At 42.3% G+C, this 14,271-nt stretch overlaps 1 protein-coding gene across 1 annotated transcript in view; it reads left to right on the forward strand.

The window, feature by feature from the left end:
- Positions 1-12,841, forward strand: part of dll4 (delta-like 4 (Drosophila)) — a 23,794-nt gene extending 10,953 nt beyond the window's left edge. Inside the window, exons 6-11 of the mRNA XM_065026180.1 lie at positions 1-60; positions 560-729; positions 2,832-3,051; positions 4,729-5,482; positions 8,344-8,455; positions 11,380-12,841. The exon at positions 1-60 is cut by the window's left edge and continues 71 nt beyond it. Of these exons, the coding sequence (XP_064882252.1) occupies positions 1-60; positions 560-729; positions 2,832-3,051; positions 4,729-5,482; positions 8,344-8,455; positions 11,380-11,385 (1,322 nt within the window). The 3' untranslated portion in view covers positions 11,386-12,841. The remainder of the gene's footprint in view (positions 61-559; positions 730-2,831; positions 3,052-4,728; positions 5,483-8,343; positions 8,456-11,379) is intronic.
- The last annotated feature ends 1,430 nt before the right edge of the window (positions 12,842-14,271 follow it).

Genomic DNA, 14,271 nt, shown 5'->3' on the forward strand with positions numbered 1-14,271 from the left:
GCCAACAGCCTTGGCAGTGTAACTGTAAGGAGGGCTGGGGAGGGCTCTTCTGTGACCAGGGTAAGAACACATCTTCATCATCAGCATTGTAGTTGCACAGAGAAAGGGGCAATCTGACTGTAACATATAAGAAAATATCTGCAATTTAAAAATATATATAATTAAAATACTGACCCTAAAATAATCACCAAAAAATAAAGATGGCCCTCTCACTTATGATCTTATCAGGATTTTCTTTTACACTCCTTTTTTTTGTAATGAGTTGAAAGGATGTTAGTTGACACATCTATTTGACTGAAGGGTCTATCGGAGTACGGAATGTGTCCACGTACACACAGCAGTGTTCTGGAATATTAGAATGTTGGCTGTCATACTTTTAGAATTCTCAGCGCAGCTCAAACAATTTCTCCAGCTGTCAACACATTCAACTTAATACGGGCTATTGTGTCTCAGAGTCTGTGAACTATGATTTATATTTTTAGTAGTTGACCTTGACCTGATATATTAGCCTATATTTTTCCTTTATTCGACCTTTGACCCCTCTGTTGCTCCCTTCCAGACTTGAACTTCTGCACGCACCATCGGCCGTGTGTGAACGGGGCGACCTGTATGAACACAGGCCAGGGCAGCTTCACCTGTACCTGTCCCCCTGGGTTCACTGGGTTAAACTGTGAGCTGGAGCTGCAGGAATGTGACAGCAACCCCTGCAGGTACGGAGGACTCTGCACGGTGAGTAGTGAGCCCCTCAGGAGTCGCTGGATCACCATGTTAGAAGGAACAGTAGTAGTAGTAGTAGTAGCTACAGATATTGGATCTTCATTTGAGCCAGTTTTCTACAGCAAGAAAATAATCCTGCAGCAACAGGAAATGTTAATTATTATGTGGATTATGAATAGTGGACATTTTTGGTAGAGATTGCTAATTTTTTGGGGGGGCAAATCAAGTCTGACATTTCAAAATGGAACTTCGGAAGCCTTTTTGAAACACTGAATGGTTTGGCCGGATGGAATTTCCTTGTCCCATCGCGCTCTAGCGACCTCTTGTGGTGGCCCGGGGCACCTGCAAGCTGACTACGGTCGCCAGCTGGACGGTGTTTCCTCAGACACATTGGTGCGGCTGGCTTCCGGGTTAAGCAGGCAGTGAGGCTTGTTTCAGGGCATGCTTGGCTCTCGACCTTCGACTCTCCTGAAACAAAATACACATCAACATTGCATTTCCTACTGTGAAGGACAATTCTCAGCAACAAAAGAGTGTTCAAATTAAGATCCTACATCTGTAGAGAGACAGGTTATAAGTAACATCCCCTGTAGGAACGGAGGACTCCACACGGTCAGTTAATAGTAGTAGTAGTAGTAGCAGTAGTAGCAGTAGTAGTATTAGTAGCAGTAGCAGTAGTATTAGTAGCAGCAGCAACAGTAGCAGTAGCAGTAGTAGTAGCAAGAGTAGCAGTAGCAGCAGTAGTATTAGAAGCAGCAGTAGCAGCAGCAGTAGTAGTAGTAGTAGTAGTAGTAGTGGTAGTAGTAGCGGTAGTAGTAGCGGTAGTAGTAGTAGTAGCGGTAGTAGTAGTCGTAGTTCCAGTAGTAGTAGTAGTTCCTGCAGTAGTAGTAGTAGTAGTAGTAGTTCCAGTAGTAGTTCCAGTAGTAGTAGTTCCAGTAGTAGTAGTTCCAGTAGTAGTAGTAGTTCCTGCAGTAGTAGTAGTAGTAGTAGTAGTAGTAGTAGTTCCAGTAGTAGTAGTAGTTCCAGTAGTAGTAGTAGTTCCTGTAGTAGTAGTAGTTCCAGTAGTAGTAGTAGTTCCTGTAGTAGTAGTAGTAGTAGTTCCAGTAGTAGTAGTAGTAGTAGTAGTAGTAGTAGTAGTTCCACAAGTAGTAGTTCCAGTAGTAGTAGTTCCAGTAGTAGTAGTAGTTCCAGTAGTAGTAGTAGTTCCAGTAGTAGTAGTAGTTCCTGTAGTAGTAGTAGTTCCAGTAGTAGTTCCAGTAGTAGTAGTAGTAGTTCCAGTAGTAGTAGTAGTAGTTCCAGTAGTAGTAGTAGTTCCTGCAGTAGTAGTAGTAGTAGTAGTAGTAGTAGTAGTTCCAGTAGTAGTAGTAGTTCCAGTAGTAGTAGTAGTTCCTGTAGTAGTAGTAGTTCCAGTAGTAGTAGTAGTTCCTGTAGTAGTAGTAGTAGTAGTTCCAGTAGTAGTAGTAGTAGTAGTAGTAGTAGTAGTAGTAGTTCCACAAGTAGTAGTTCCAGTAGTAGTAGTTCCAGTAGTAGTAGTAGTTCCAGTAGTAGTAGTAGTTCCAGTAGTAGTAGTAGTTCCTGTAGTAGTAGTAGTTCCAGTAGTAGTTCCAGTAGTAGTAGTAGTAGTTCCAGTAGTAGTAGTAGTAGTTCCAGTAGTAGTAGTTCCAGTAGTAGTAGCAGTAGTAGTAGTAGTTCCAGTAGTAGTAGTAGTTCCAGTAGTAGTAGTTCCAGTAGTAGTAGCAGTAGTAGTAGTTCCAGTAGTAGTAGCAGTAGTAGTTCCAGTAGTAGTAGTTCCAGTAGCAGTAGCAGTAGTAGTAGCAAGATGGACAGGTTATAAGAGAGTTGTAGCAGTGGATCTCAGGAGTCACTAGATACCAGACTAGTAGGGACAGAATGTGGTCAGAATGTATGAGCAAGAAAAAGTATGAGCTATTGGTTGGAGAAAGTTGGACCCTCTGACCAACAACTCTCGCTGGCTCTATTTGAATGTTGCTTTAATAAATACTGCATCCCCTTCTTCCTCCCTTTACTGGGAAGGCTTCATATCGACACTCCCAACGGTCTCTGTTAGATCTGAAATCATTTCCTTCTCTTTCTCTCTCTCTCTCCTCCACCAGAACCTGGATGTTGGCTACAGGTGTTCGTGTCCGCAAGGTTTCGAGGGTTCCCACTGTGAACACAGCCTGCTGACGTGTGCAGACTCCCCTTGCTTCCACAGCGGACAGTGCCATCAGAAGGACAATGGTCGCAGCTACACCTGCGAGTGTCCTCCCGGATACACAGGACTCAATTGTGAGAAAAGAGTGGACAAGTGCACGTCCCTTCCCTGCGCCAACGGTAGACTACACTCACTTTCCCCTCTCCTTTACCCCCCTCAAGTCCGGTTCTCACTGCTCCCCTCTTCCCCCTCTCCTCCCCCTCTTCCCCCTCTCTCCTCCCCCTCTCTCCTCCCCCTCTTCCCGACCTCCCTTCTCTCCTCTCTTCCCCCTCACCTCTCTCCTCCCCCTCTTCCCCCTCTCTCCTCTCTTCCCCCTCTCCTCTCTCCTCCCCCTCTTCCCGACCTCCCTTCTCTCCTCTCTTCCCCCTCTCCTCTCTCTCCTCCCCCTCTTCCCGACCTCCCTTCTCTCCTCTCTTCCCCTCTCTCTCTCTCCTCCCCCCCTCTCCCCCTCTCCTCTCTCCTCCCCCTCTTCCCGACCTCCCTTCTCCCCTCTCTTCCCCCTCGCCTCTCTCGTCCCCCGCCTCGCCTCTCTCTTCCCCCTCTCCTCTCTCTTCCCCCTCGCCTCTCTCCCCCTTCCCCCCCCCTCTCCTCTCTCTTCCCTTCCTCCTCTCTCTCCCCCTCTTCCCCTTCCCCCTTCCTTCTCCCCTCTCTTCCCCTGAATTCCCCTGGCAGGTTGAAAGTGTGGGAGAACGCCTGTACTCTCTCTCTCTCTCTTCCCTGAATTCCCCTGGGGTTCGGTAGGCTGGAAGTGTTATGGAACAACAGGAATCTGTGGGAACTGTGTGTCTATTGTCCTGGATGTAAACATGTGGTGACTTCTTGTCAGCTTCCAGGAATGTCACCCAACACTGCAGGGTTGGGCTCAATTACATTTTAATTGCAGTCAATTCAGAAAGTACGTTCCAATTCAATATTTTCCTAATTGAAAACCATTGAAGAAAATTGCAATTGGAATTGGGATGTCAGTGTACTTCCTGAATTGACTAGATTTTAAATCGAATTGACCCCAAAAATGCATCGCTGTACTGTTAGCTGTACTGTTAGCTTTACTGTTAGCTGTACTGTTAGCCGTACGGCTAGCTGTACGGTTAGCTTTAATGTTAGCTGTACGGCTAGCTGTACAGGTAGCTGTACTGTTAGCTGTACTGTTAGCTGTACTGTTAGCTGTTAGCTTTACTGTTGGATTTACTGTTAGCTTTACTGTCAGCTTTACTGTTAGCTTTACTATTGGCTTTACTATTGGCTTTACTGTTGGCATTACTGTTAGCTGTACTTTTGGGTCAGGTCGACCTTTTGGATAAGCACATTGGCCTGTGTTTTGGGTCTGGTCGACCTTTTGGATAAGCATTCCAGCTCATTATGGTGGTTTAGTGATGAAGGGGATGGTATGATTTGTTCTTCTGCTCCATGTGATGGTTACTGAGACTTCACAATGTGACGATTGGAGATGTGTAAGCAATAGCGAAAATTGCACCTAGCCTATCAGAGGGCAAGATGGAGCAATTGCAATATTGTTTAAACTTATCAAATCCTCCACAAGCGTCTAGGGGTTGTTTCCGGACAGGGCCTATAATGGCAAACTGTGTGCTCTCCCCCATGCGTAAGACCCTGACCTCTGAACCCTATGCGTAAGACCCTGACCTCTGAACCCTAACCCCTGAACCCTAACCCCTGAACCCTAACCCCTGAACCCTAACCCCTAAACTCTAACCCCTGAACTCTAACCCCTGAACTCTAACTCCTGAACTCCGACCCCTAACCCCTAAACCCCTGAACCCCTGTGTCTCTCTCTCTAGGTGGTCTGTGTTTGATCCATGGTGGCGTGCGTCTGTGTAGCTGTCGCTCCGGTTTCACCGGCCAGCGCTGCGAGATCAACATCAACGAGTGTGCCGGTAACCCCTGCACCAACGGAGGGACCTGCCTGGACCGCATCAACGACTACACCTGTGCCTGCCCCCCGGGGTACGCCGGCCGAAACTGTGACCGCGTCCTGGACGAGTGCTCCACGCGCCCCTGTCTCAACGGAGGACTCTGCACAGGGGAAGGGGGGCCGGGGAAATCCCCCACCACCTGTATCTGTCCCGTCGGCTTCACTGGACCCCGCTGTCAGTTCTTTGCAGTGACCCTGCCAGTCGGTGGTGAGAGGATCAACGGAGAGAGCCAAGATGGCTTCCAGTGGGCGGCAGTTTCCCTGGCTGTAGGGCTGGTTGCGTTTCTGGTGCTGCTATGCATGGTGGGGCTGGCTCTAAGACACATTCACAGGCAGATAGGAAGGGACAGAGGAGACCGGGAGACCATGAACAACCTATCAGACGTACAGAAGGATAACCTTATCCCGGCCACCCAGCTGAAGAACACCAATCAGAAGGTTGTACTGGAGGTGGACTGCGAATCAGAGAAGTCAAATTTTATCCACAAGAACTATCACTTGGACTATAGTAACGCAAAGTCAAAGGAGTTCAAGGATGATAAGTCGCAAGAGGATAAAAGACTAAATCACATCTACGAGAAGTGTTTAGAAGAGAAAATACCGATGAGTGGAATGTACAGGTAAAATAATGTACATGTTTATATAAATTAAGAATGTACAGGTAAAATAATGTACATGTTTATATAAATTAAGAATGTACAGGTAAAATAATGTACATGTTTATATAAATTAAGAATGTACAGGTAAAATAATGTACATGTTTATATATATTAAGAATGTACAGGTAAAATAATGTACATGTTTATATATATTAAGAATGTACAGGTAAAATAATGTACATGTTTATATAAATTAAGTTTTATATCTTGATCTACAAACAAGGCGATATACCTTGAGACCTATGGCTAGGCTACTTATAGCGCCTGGTACCATTGCTACACTAACACTCCAGGAAACTGTTTCCGTACATGTGTGAAAGGTGAAAGGTCATGCGTTCTGGACATTATTTCTATAGGCTGTAAGTCTGTTCTGTTTACTGTGAGAGGGGAAAAACGGCCTCGTTCATTTTGTAAGTCGCACCAGGACCTGAATGCAACGGTTTAAACCCTGCCACTTACTCTCCCCCCTGTAACATAGACGCTGGGAGTCGAGAAGCAGTTTAAAATCACAAAGAACATGGAACGATACAACATAGGAGTAGCGTCTAGATATGAACAAACAGAAACAATACTGCCTGGGGAAGGAACCTAAGGGGGGTGTCAGATAAAGGGGAGGTAATGGAGTCTAGGTGTGATGTAATGATGAAGCTCAGGTGCACGTAATGATGAAGCTCAGGTGCACGTAATGATGAAGCTCAGGTGCACGTAATGATGAAGCTCAGGTGCACGTAATGATGAAAATCAGGTACGCGTAATGGTGATGCCAGGTGTGCGTAATGATGAAGATCAGGTGCGCGTAATGATGAAGCTCAGGTGCGTGTAATGATGAAGCTCAGGTGCGCGTAATGATGAAGCTCAGGTACGCGCAATGATTGCCAGGACCGGTGGTTAGTATCCCGGCGACATCAACCGCAGGAGGGAGGGAAGGAGCGGGAGTAGACGTGACGACCCACTACAGCTGTAGGATCTTAATTTATTCACTCTTATGTTGCTGAGAATTGCAGGAAATGCAAACTTGTAGTCTATTTGAGTTTGTCACTTCCACTCTGACATTTCAGACTTGAGTCACCGTAAAAAAAAATGTCCATTAAATATAATCCACATAATAATCCACATTTCCTGTTGCTGCAGGATTATTTTCCTTCTGTAGCAAACTTGCACAAATTAAGATCCTACATCTGTACTAATACTGTATACACACGTACACCTCCAGGTACACACACACACACACACACACACACACACACACACACACACACACACGGTAGGTAGGCTAACAGTGTGTGTTGACTTGTGTGTCGTTAAGGTAGGCTAACAGTGTGTGTTGACTTGTGTGTCATTAAGGTAGGCTAACAGTGTGTGTTGACTTGTGTGTCGTTAAGGTAGGCTAACAGTGTGTGTTGACTTGTGTGTCGTTACGGTAGGCTAACAGTGTGTGTCGTTACGGTAGGCTAACAGTGTGTGTCGTTAAGGTAGGCTAACAGTGTGTGTCGTTAAGGTAGGCTAACAGTGTGTGCCGTTAAGGTAGGCTAACAGTGTGTGTCGTTAAGGTAGGCTAACAGTGTGTGTTGACTTGTGTGTCGTTAAGGTAGGCTAACAGTGTGTGTTGACGTGTGTGTCATTAAGGTAGGCTAACAGTGTGTGTTGACTTGTGTGTCGTTACGGTAGGCTAACAGTGTGTGTTGACTTGTGTGTCGTTATGGTAGGCTAACAGTGTGTGTCGTTAAGGTAGGCTAACAGTGTGTGTTGACTTGTGTGTCGTTAAGGTAGGCTAACAGTGTGTGTCGTTAAGGTAGGCTAACAGTGTGTGTTGACGTGTGTGTCATTAAGGTAGGCTAACAGTGTGTGTTGACGTGTGTGTCGTTAAGGTAGGCTAACAGTGTGTGTCGTTAAGGTAGGCTAACAGTGTGTGTTGACTTGTATGGCGTTACGGTAGGCTAACAGTGTGTGTTGACGTGTGTGTCATTAAGGTAGGCTAACAGTGTGTGTCATTAAGGTAGGCTAACAGTGTGTGTCATTAAGGTAGGCTAACAGTGTGTGTCGTTAAGGTAGGCTAACAGTGTGTGTTGACTTGTGTGCCGTTAAGGTAGGCTAACAGTGTGTGTCATTAAGGTAGGCTAACAGTGTGTGTCATTAAGGTAGGCTAACAGTGTGTGTCGTTAAGGTAGGCTAACAGTGTGTGTCATTAAGGTAGGCTAACATTGTGTGTCATTAAGGTAGGCTAACAGTGTGTGTCGTTAAGGTAGGCTAACAGTGTGTGTCATTAAGGTAGGCTAACAGTGTGTGTCATTAAGGTAGGCTAACAGTGTGTGTCGTTAAGGTAGGCTAACAGTGTGTGTCATTAAGGTAGGCTAACAGTGTGTGTCATTAAGGTAGGCTAACAGTCTGTGTCGTTAAGGTAGGCTAACAGTGTGTGTCATTAAGGTAGGCTAACAGTGTGTGTCATTAAGGTAGGCTAACAGTGTGTGTCGTTAAGGTAGGCTAACAGTGTGTGTCGTTAAGGTAGGCTAACAGTGTGTGTCGTTACGGTAGGCTAACAGTGTGTGTTTACTTGTGTGTCGTTAAGGTAGGCTAACAGTGTGTGTTGACTTGTGTGTCGTTAAGGTAGGCTAACAGTGTGTGTTGACTTGTGTGTCATTAAGGTAGGCTAACAGTGTGTGTTGACTTGTGTGTCGTTACGGTAGGCTAACAGTGTGTGTCATTAAGGTAGGCTAACAGTGTGTGTCGTTACGGTAGGCTAACAGTGTGTGTCGTTAAGGTAGGCTAACAGTGTGTGTCGTTAAGGTAGGCTAACAGTGTGTGTTGACTTGTGTGTTTTGCAGTGAAAAGGAGGAGTGTAGGATATCAACGATATGTTCCTCTCGAGACTCTCAGATCTACCAGTCTGTCTTTGTTATAGGAGAAGAGAAGAGGGAGTGCGTCATAGCAACAGAGGTAAGACAAGAAAAATACCACAGCAACAAAAAAAAGTACTTATCTGAAGTATTTCATGTCACTCTTATAGTATCAATGATATTTATGGTTGGTGATGTTTTTTTTTTTTACACATTTTTTTTTTTTACACATATTATTTTACTTGAAAATAAGACAGGGCGAGATACTGTAGGCCTATATAGCAGGGACTTCAGAAAGCATTCACACCCCATGACATTTTCCACATTGTGTTGTCTTACAGCCTGAATTTAAAATGGATTTAATTAAGATTTTGTGTCACTGGCCTCCACACAATACCCTATAAAGTCAAAGTGGAATTATGTTTTTCCAAATTAATAAAAAAATTATAAGATGAAATGTTTTAAGTCAGTAAGTGTTCAACCCCTTTGTTATGGCAAGCCTAAATATGTTCAGGAGTAAACATTTGGTTAACAAGTCACATAAATTGCATGGACTGTGTGCAATAGTGTTTAACACATACAATTATCTGTAAGGTCCCTCAGTTGAGCAGTGAATTTCAAACACAGATTCAACCACAAAGACCAGGTATGTTTTCCAATGCCTTGTAAAGAAGGGCTCCTATTGGTAGATGGGTAATTGGGAAAGCAGACATTGAATAGCCCTTTGAGCATGGTGACGTTATTAATTACACTTTGGATGGTGTATCAATACACCCAGTCACTACAAAGATACAGGCGTCCTTCCTAACTCAGTTCCTGGAGAGGAAGGAAACTACTCAGGGATTTCATCATGAGGCCAATGGAGACTTTAAAACAGTTACCGAGTTTAATGGCTGTGAAAGGAGAAAACTGAGGATGCATCAACAATATTGTAGTTACTCCTCAATACTAACCTAAATGACAGAGTGAAAAGAAGGAAGTCTGTACAGCATAAACATATTCCAAAACATGCATCATGTTTGCAACAAGGTACTAAAGTAATAGTGCAAAAAATGTGGCAAAGCAATTCACTTTTTGTCCTGAATACAAAGTGTTATGTTTGGGGCAAATCCAACACAACACATCACTGAGTAACAATATCCATAGTGGTTGCTGCATCATGTTATGGGTTTGCTTGTATTCGTTAAGGACTGGGGAGTTTTTCAGGATAAAAAAAACCCAAACATAATGGCACAGGAAAAATCCTAATGGAAAACCTGGTTCACTCTACTTTCCACCAGACACTATGAGATTAACTCGGCCACTCAGAAACATTCACTGCCTTCTTGCAATTCCACTGTATATTTGACCTTGTGTTTTAGGTCATTGTCCTGCTGTCAGGTGAATTCAAGTTTTGACTTAAATCTACTTGAAAATCTATTGCAAGACCTGAAAATTGTTGTCTAGCAATGATCCAACAACCAATTTGACAGAGCTGTCAGGTGAATTCAAATTTTGACTTAAATCTACTTGAAAATCTATTGCAAGACCTGAAAATTGTTGTCTAGCAATGATCCAACAACCAATTTGACAGAGCTGTCAGGTGAATGAAAATTTTGACTTAAATCTACTTGAAAATCTATTGCAAGACCTGACAATTGTTGTCTAGCAATGATCCAACAACCAATTTGACAGAGCTTGAAGAATTTAGAAAAGAATAACGGGCAAATATTTCTGTATTTACTTATTTTTTCTTTAAAAAAAACCATATTTTCACTTTGTCATTGTGGGGTATTGTCTGTAGGTGTGTGAGATGTTTGTTTTATTTAAACCCTTATTTTACCAGGTAAGTTGACTGAGACTGCATTCTCATTTACAGCAACGACCTGGGGAATAGTTACACGGGAGAGGAGGAGGGGGGGGGGGTGAATGAGGCGATTGGAAGCTGGGGATGATTAGTTGGCCATGATGGTATGAGGGTCAGATTGGGGTTTTAGTCAGAACACCGGGGGTTAACACCCCTACTTTTACGATAAGTGCCATGGGATATTTAGTTACCACAGAGAGTCAGGAAACCCGTTTAACGTCGCATCCGAAAGACGGCACCCTTACAGTGACAAAAAAGAAATCCCAATTTAATCTATTTTGAATTCAGGCTGTAACACAACACAATGTGTAATAAGTCAAGGGGTCTGAATACTTTCTGATAGGACTGTCTGGTGGAGTAATCTTATAATGCTCTCTCTAAACTAGAAAAGGGTATCAAATCACTATCCTTCAAACTGAAAAATGTGATGGTCTAAGAAAGGGATAAGTTTTTTTTCAAGTACAGGAATATGGTTTTGATACCTTTTTCAACTTCACTGTGTCTCTCAGACCCTATGTCTTAAAGGCCCAGTGGAGTCAAAAAAATGGGATTTCTCTGTGTTTTATGTATATTTCCACACTGTGAGTTTGGAATGATACTGTGAAATTGTGAAAATGATGATACTACTCTTTTAGTGTAAGAGCTGTTTGAAAAGACCACCTAAAGTTTCTGCTTGTTTCAGTGGGAGGAAGTATGATTAAATATGATTTTTTTATTTTTTTTTCAAACCTCTCTGCCAATAATAGCTCATTTCTAGGGTTTTTCCTGTTTCCACTCAGACCACTCCCAGATAATTCTAGCTAAGTTCTTGCTTAAGACATTTCCCTTTGCTAAGAAGCAAATTGTTTTTGACCATTTTAATTGAAAACAATCACAGTAAGGTACTTAATTATTACACAGAAATGACTTGATATTGAGATAAAAATGGCTGCATATTGGACTTTTAACACCGAGGTGCTGAGTGTAATTGAGGAAGGATGTTGCCAAGCAAAACACAATGGCGATAGTATACCAGCAAGAATAGATTACATAACTTTTGTGATTGGCTTATATGAGTGTTATTATCTTGGGACATGTGTGCAGTTTCCCAGTTCATAGAGAAAATGGGAATGATGGCTCAATGTTTTCCCCAGTCCTCACAGCTGACCTCTAACCTTTTCATCTTCTCTTCCTCCCAGGTATAAAGCTGTGTGAGGTAGAAAAGCGAGGGAGCAAGAAGGCGGAGGAGAAAGGCAATCAAACGCAGAAAATATTTTTCTGGATTGTTTACAAAGAACCTGAGGAGAGACTGAAGATCTGTTTCTGATGTCACTGCTGCTCTGGAGCACTAGAGAGATGGGACCATGGAGAAAAACAGAGAGACAGAGAAGAGAGCGGAATCTCTCCTCCGTGAAAAATGAAAAAATTAACACTCTAGACTGAACTTTACTGAACTTTAACATTGACCGAGTGTTTGTATACAAAATGTGTACAGTTCACAGTCATGGACCTATTAACTTCTGGGAACAAATGGTTAAATGAACTGTTAAATGACTGACTGAACTGCACTGGGTGTGGAGGGGACTGGTAGAGTGTCATTATTAAGCAAAAACAATGAACCTGAACTGAACTCATCCGTCCTTGGCAGCGATTGGAGGAGAGAGTAGGTGAAACAGGAAAAATGTCCGTAGCTCGTAGTTGAACCCTGATCCCTCAGTTGACCCTTGACTTATCGTGGTGACTCACGACAGCCAACTAATCAAGATGGAGGTGCCTGAGATTAGACTGATCTTTAACCCCTAGCCAGCATCATTGACCTGCTATGCAGGGTCCAGGGTGGAGCTAACTCAATGAAGATCACCCACTGACCGCCACGACCGACCAGCAGTCGAAACCACAACAAACACAATGAGAACGATGAATCTCTTGACTGAACAAACAAACAATCAAACGTCTCATCGTTCAATCTCTAGAAACAAAAAATACTTGGGTGGACTTTTTCCGGACTTTTCCATTTCATGCAAGATGGTGAAAAGATTGTATGTCCAAAATTTACTAGAAGCCTAAAAGAGTGTGTTTTTGGATGCTAAAAAGACGAAACCCTTGTCTCTTCATGGAGCATTTGACCTACAAAAATAAAAACAGAAGTGGAAAATACACTTTTTTGAATCAACAGTAATTTGGAGGTTGCGTGCACTAAATAGGATATATTCATTTAAGACGCGACAAATAAATCACAGAAGCGTAATACTCAGTTCTGTGCCAGCAGTAGTCCAAGAAAACAGGAAGGGAACCGACGGATAAGTTTATATTTACAATAATCTCCGTCCCAAAAGGCACTCTATTTCCTATATAGTAGTGCACTACTTTTGACCAGAGGCTTATGAGCTCTGGTCAAAAGTAGTGCACTAAGTAATGACGTAGGGTGTAATTTGAGACACAAAAGGATTCCTAAAAGACACTGTCATACCACTGCCTGCCTATAATGACTTTCTGAAATTACAGAACCAATAATGTACAAAATAAAAATTAAATGATGATTATTTCCAGAGTTTAATTTAAATATTGATGAATGCTACAACTGCTCTTTATATGTTTTATAATATTATTTTGTATATAAGGACTTCTGAAGAATAAAACATTTTAATTTCTTGTTAATAATTTCTATGCCAGTGAATGAAAAGTGAGATTTTTTTTTTTTGTGGTGGTGTTTTTTTAACAATGAAGAAAATTTTACTGATGCTGTTTCTTCTATTGTTTTTCACCAAAGTGATTATACATTTGATTAAAGGGAGAGGTAGAACCACAGACACCCTATTACATCACAGAGTACATTCCATTTCTAATATGTAACTCTATGGATAGAACGATCCAAACTGTTAGACTTGACCATACACAAAAACCTACATTCTCTAACGCATCTGAAACACACAGTCAACAACCTTACCAAACGTGACAACATTTAAACGCTGATTCTAGAAAGTAACTTACCTACACATGGAGCTGTCTATATACAGTAATTTATCTAGATATGGAGCTGGCTATTTACAGTAATTTATCTAGATATGGAGCTGGCTATTTACAGTAACTTAACCAGATATGGAGCTGGCTATTTACAGTAACTTAACCAGATATGGAGCTGGCTATTTACAGTAACTTATCTAGATATGGAGCTGGCTATATACAGTAACTTATCTAGATATGGAGCTGGCTATTTACAGTAACTTAACCAGATATGGAGCTGGCTATTTACAGTAACTTAACCAGATATGGAGCTGGCTATTTACAGTAACTTATATAGATATGGAGCTGGATATTTACAGTAACGTATGGAGCTGGCTATTTACAGTAACTTGTGGAGCTGGCTATTTACAGTAACGTATGGAGCTGGCTATATACAGTAACTTAACCAGATATGGAGCTGGCTATTTACAGTAACCTATCTAGATATGGAGCTGGCTATTTACAGTAACTTATGGAGCTGGCTATTTACAGTAACTTAACCAGATATGGAGCTGGCTATATACATTAACTTAACCAGATATGGAGCTGGCTATATACATTAACTTAACCAGATATGGAGCTGGCTATTTACAGTAACTTATCTAGATATGGAGCTGGCTATATACAGTAACTTATCTAGATATGGAGCTGGCTATATACAGTAACCTATCTAGATATGGAGCTGGATATTTACAGTAACTTATGGAGCTGGCTATTTACAGTAACTTAACCAGATATGGAGCTGGCTATATACATTAACTTAACCAGATATGGAGCTGGCTATATACATTAACTTAACCAGATATGGAGCTGGCTATTTACAGTAACTTATCTAGATATGGAGCTGGCTATATACAGTAACTTATCTAGATATGGAGCTGGCTATATACAGTAACTTATGGAGCTGGCTATTTACATTAACTTATCTAGATATGGAGCTGGCTATTTACAGTAACTTAACCAGATATGGAGCTGGCTATTTTCAGTAACTTAACCAGATATGGAGCTGGCTATTTACAGTAACTTATCTAGATATGGAGCTGGATATTTACAGTAATTTATGGAGCTGGCTATTTACAGTAACTTAT

Source organism: Oncorhynchus nerka, linkage group LG13 (assembly GCF_034236695.1).
Source record: "Oncorhynchus nerka isolate Pitt River linkage group LG13, Oner_Uvic_2.0, whole genome shotgun sequence".
Taxonomy (NCBI): Eukaryota; Metazoa; Chordata; class Actinopteri; order Salmoniformes; family Salmonidae; genus Oncorhynchus; species Oncorhynchus nerka.